Source organism: Penaeus monodon, chromosome 3 (genome assembly GCF_015228065.2).
Source record: "Penaeus monodon isolate SGIC_2016 chromosome 3, NSTDA_Pmon_1, whole genome shotgun sequence".
Classification (NCBI taxonomy): Eukaryota; Metazoa; Arthropoda; class Malacostraca; order Decapoda; family Penaeidae; genus Penaeus; species Penaeus monodon.
The window spans coordinates 12,425,593-12,430,592 of NC_051388.1; the positions used below are offsets into that span (position 1 = coordinate 12,425,593).

A 5,000-nucleotide genomic window follows, 5' to 3' on the forward strand; every position below is an offset into this window, starting at 1 on the left:
TCAATATGTTCATCAAAACAGGCTAGTATCTACCATAATTGTGTTATTGCGTATTTAGTATGATTGTTGTTATTATTGTGATTCTGGGCTGTTATTTTTATACCATCATCTGCGGTAGTAGCATTCCTACTACTTCTACTGCTACTGCAACTACCATTTATATTATCATTATTATTATTGTTGTTGTTATAATAATAATAATCATTATTATTACTACTACTACTATTGATATCACCATCACCATCAACATCAACATTAACATCACCGCCACCACCACCACCACCACCCCTACCACCACCACCACCACCACCCCCCTCACCATCACCCTCACCATCTCCATCTCCATCATCCCACCATTATAAACACCACCATCATCCTCACCACCACCCTCACCATCACCACCACCACCCTCACCCTCACCATCATCCCCACCATTATAAACACCACCACCACTCTTTTGAAGTCGAATTTCATATCATTTCCCTCTGTTCTCGTTTCTCCCTCCATTACACCACCACTTGTACGTAACCTCTTAATCCATAATCGACCACTTGGACGGCAAACTCGAGAGCAGTTTCTTAGAAGACGAAGGAAAACTCCTTTTTAATATTCTTTCTTGGAGGAGGGGGGAAAAAAGATGTTAGGAAATTAGTATTTGGAAGCAACGCTCGTGAATTTCAATACGTTACATTTGCATCTGGGTTGATGTTAGAGAGAGAGAGAGAGAGAGAGAGAGAGAGAGAGAGAGAGAGAGAGAGAGAGAGAGAGAGAGAGAGAGAGAGAGAGAGAGAGGAGAGAGAGGGAGAGAGAGAGGAGAGAGAGAGAGAGAGAGGGAGAGGAGAGAGAGAGGGAGGGAGGGAGGGAGGGAGGAGAGAGAGAGAGAGAGAGAGAGAGAGAGAGAGAGAGAGAGAGAAAGAGAGAGAGAGAGAGAGAGAGAGAGAGAGAGAGAGAGAGAGAGAGAGAGAGAGAGAGGAGAAAGTTTAAAATTCTATTTTATCTCTTCAGTCGCACTTTTATGGAAAGTATTGGTCAGGCGTGTTATACTCCTTGATTTTTCTGTAAAATGTTATAAAAGTGCTTTACGCTCCGATCTATAATGGAGGCAGAAAAAGTAGCATCCTCAGCGTACAATGGTGGATTTAGAGCGACTTTACAGCTGTTGAAAAAGTTGTGAACATTATGTGTTCTGTTTAGAAGGTTATTTCGGTCTTGTTCTGTAAGCCTGGGGTCAGGAACTGGGATTCGGATGGTAAGAAGCTAATTTAAGTTTTTGTGTATTGTGGATATTCTTTTACCGATGGGCGATGGTTCATGGTGATGAAGCACACAGGCTATATGTGCATACGTACATGACAGTCACTCCAACATGTGCCTCCATGCAATCAGGATTGTATGTTCTTACTGTGTTCATAAATAAGGTGCTCATTTTAAAAGCGAATCTTTAGTCGTTCATTTTATAAGGGAGATGATTGTACACATACCCTAAGGTAATGTTGGCTTGACCCCGTGACTCCGCCCAGGGCTCTGAAACAGGCCAATCCGATGATTATTACTACAATGAATAGTTATAATAACTAACTACAGTGAGGACTTGCATTAAATACCTACACAGAACCTATATTAACTACCTACCATCAACACTTGTAGTAAACACCTACAATAAGTACCTGAAACATAACGCGTACCCACAACAACGAGTACTTACAAAGGCGAGTTACAAAAAGAACGTAAATATTTCAGGTGGATATCGAGCGAGGGATGCACCACGGCACGAAGATCTTCCTAAGGGGAGAAGGAGACCAAGACGCAGGACAGGAAGCAGGCGACGTTATCATTATCTTACAGGAGAAGTCACACGACATTTTCAAGAGGAAGGGACTCGATTTGTACACGGATATGAAGGTAAAGGGATTTTAGCATTAGGGAAGAGTGAAGAGGAATGGGAGGAAGAGGAGGAGGAAGAGGAGGAGGAAGAGGAGGAGGAGGATAAAAAGAGAAAGAAGAAGAAGAAGGGGAGAGAGAGAGAGAGAGAGAGAGGAGAGAGAGAGAGAGAGAGAGAGAAAGAGAGAGAGAGAGAGAGAGACAGAGTGACAGAGAGAGAGAGAAAGAGAGAGAGACAGAGAGACAGACAGACAGAGAGACAGAGAGAGAGACAGAGACAGAGGGAATCTTTATGTTGTCTATAATAACATGAAGACAAGAGGGGTTGAGGGAAGTGCGTGAAGAGAGCAAAGAAAAAGACGGATTTGGGGTAAGCTGAGAGTGTTTGTGTCCGTGAAAGATTGGAATTGATAATCTTTATAAACAATATCATCATCATTTTTTTTTTCTTTTCTGGATTCGCTTTACTAGTGTTGTTACCATCGCCGTAAGTATGTTGTTTCTGTTGTCTTTACTGTTGTTATTTACTCGTATGTGCGTTCATTTTAAATGGAAATTCCGACGTACATATCATCTCGTTAAACAAACGATTAATGATACTTTTCTTGTTTTACCACAATACCAATAATATAAAATACAACAACAATCTCTTTCCACAACGAAATTGCAAAAGACAGACATTTCAACAATAGACATAATAAACGAAGATGCTTCCTTCCTTCAAAGAAACGACGCACATACAGCATCCTCTCACACAAAGACGAAGACACAGGGAAGCTAATAACATCCTCCTCTTTCGCCGTATCCCCCCGTCCTCAGATAAACCTGGTGGAGGCCCTGTGCGGGTTCCGGCGCACCCTGACCACCCTGGACGGACGCACGCTGGTGGTGACTCACCCTCAGGGAAAAGTGATAGACCCCGATGATGAGAAAGTGATTGTCGAGGAAGGATTCCCTCTCTTTAGGAATCCTTACGTCCGGGGCGACCTTTATATCAAGTTCAAGGTAAGGAGGCAGAGTGTGTGCTCGTGTGTAGCGACGAGAAAGAGATATATGATGGATAGATCAAGATTTTCTGGTGCAAACACACGCGCGCGCGCGCACACACACACACACACACACACACACACACACACACACACACACACACACACACACACACACACACACACACACACACACACACACACACACACACACACAAACATACATACGCGCGCGCGCGCGCGTATATGTGTGTGTATGTATATGTATATGTATGTGTATACATACATACATAGAGAGAGAGAGAGAGAGAGAGAGAGAGAGAGAGAGAGAGAGAGAGAGAGAGAGAGACTGACAAACAGACAGGCACAGAGAGAGAGAAAAAAGAGAGAACACCAGCCACACAAACGGAAAAAAGCAATAACACATCCCAACACACACCAACAAGCAACTAATCGCCCTCGACTCCTCGATTCCCTAACCTCGTTCTCCTTTCCAGGTGGATTTCCCCGACGCGGTAGACAACAACTTCATAGCAGAGTTCGAAGCGCTTTTCCCTCGAGGACCCGCCGAGGAGCTCACGGGCGAGGAGGAAACCGTTACCATGACCCCGTACGTCGAGGAGAAGGGACAGAGAGAACGCGAGAGGGACATATACCACGAGGACGAGAGAATGGAGACAGACGACCAGCCGGCGGGTTGTAGACAGTCTTAGTGTTTTTTCATTTATTTGTTCATTTATTTATTTGTATTTATTTCTCGGGTTTTGAGTCGTCGCTCTGGGTGATTCGAAGCGAGTCCAAACGAGGCAGTTGGCAGGTTCTTCATGCGGTTCACGTGGGGGAGGGGAGGAGGGGCGGGGGAACTGAAAGGGAGCTTCAACGTACTTCTAGATTGTTCCGCGGTTGTGGTTCCTGGTTCCAAGCTGCCCCCTTATTTTGTATCGGTTCTGGGTAGGTCCTCGCGGTTCTAGAAGAGAGTAGGCTGCTCCTGGATCGTTTCTGGGTGAGGTTTGTGATCCCAGGAAAGTATTAACCTTGTCCATGTTTGCCTCGTCCTCCCCTTCCTTTACCTTATGTCTTCCCTTAACGTACAAATATGGAAGGGAAAGCGTTTTTTTTATATATATTTTGAGGAAGAAAAAAGAAAAGAAAAAGAATTTAGAGGTAAGAATGATAACGATGGTAAGTTCGACAAATAAATGAAAATACAAGAACGTAGAATAAAACCAGTGGCGGGACAGAAATAAAATGCCACAGTTACCCCGCTACCTCAACACAACCCGGATGTAGTGAAGTCGTTGGAGCGAAGCGGCAATTCTGCAATATTTGGAATAATGATTGGAATAATAAAAAAGTTGTTTCATTATTATTTGTTTCATTTGCCATTTTTTCTTCACATCTATATTCAAAATCGTTCAAATGACTAACATCGCGTCTCAAAGCAAGTGATTTTAAGTGTTTTTCAACAAATCACGTATTGATTTACTACTATTTTTGGTCAAGTATGTTTATACTTCTTCAGAATTACTGTCAAATTTTAATCAGATCATCGGTCATTAACATATGTTTCTATCTATTGCTGATACCCATCTATTGGTGTGCCTTTTTATTCTTTTTAATATATATATATTTTTTATATTTTTAATATATATATATATATATATATATATATATATATATATATATATATATATATATCTGAATACGGTGAAGGAATTATCAAGAAAAAGTGAAAAGTATTGTTCATTGCAATTACCCTCTTGAACCAAATGTATAACAACAAATGTATAAAAGGTATGAATAAGAATGAATATCTTTATAATACAACAGATGTAATTAACCGTTTTCGAAGATATATTCGAAACCGGTTAAATGCATATCTTGTATTGTGAAAATAATTATTCTCATTCATACCTTTTCTACTTTTAGTCCCTTTTTTGTGTATTTGCATTTTGACTAATGTAATTTAATGAATTTCTTCCGTATACCGTTGTTATATTCAAAAAGGAAATAAATCTAGCACTCCAATTTGTATAATGTATAATTAGATATGCATAATCATCGATTTAACTTTCGATTTGATGACTGCGTAAATTTCTGTGACTTCGAAATGCCATTAATATATATGTATAT

At 41.0% G+C, this 5,000-nt stretch overlaps 1 protein-coding gene across 1 annotated transcript in view; it reads left to right on the top strand.

Annotated features, from left to right (window-relative positions):
- The window catches only part of LOC119591926 (dnaJ homolog subfamily A member 1-like), a 16,501-nt gene extending 12,268 nt beyond the window's left edge, over positions 1-4,233 (top strand). Inside the window, exons 4-6 of the mRNA XM_037940683.1 lie at positions 1,741-1,902; positions 2,701-2,886; positions 3,365-4,233. Coding sequence (XP_037796611.1) covers positions 1,741-1,902; positions 2,701-2,886; positions 3,365-3,580 — 564 coding nt within the window. The 3' untranslated portion in view covers positions 3,581-4,233. The remainder of the gene's footprint in view (positions 1-1,740; positions 1,903-2,700; positions 2,887-3,364) is intronic.
- The last annotated feature ends 767 nt before the right edge of the window (positions 4,234-5,000 follow it).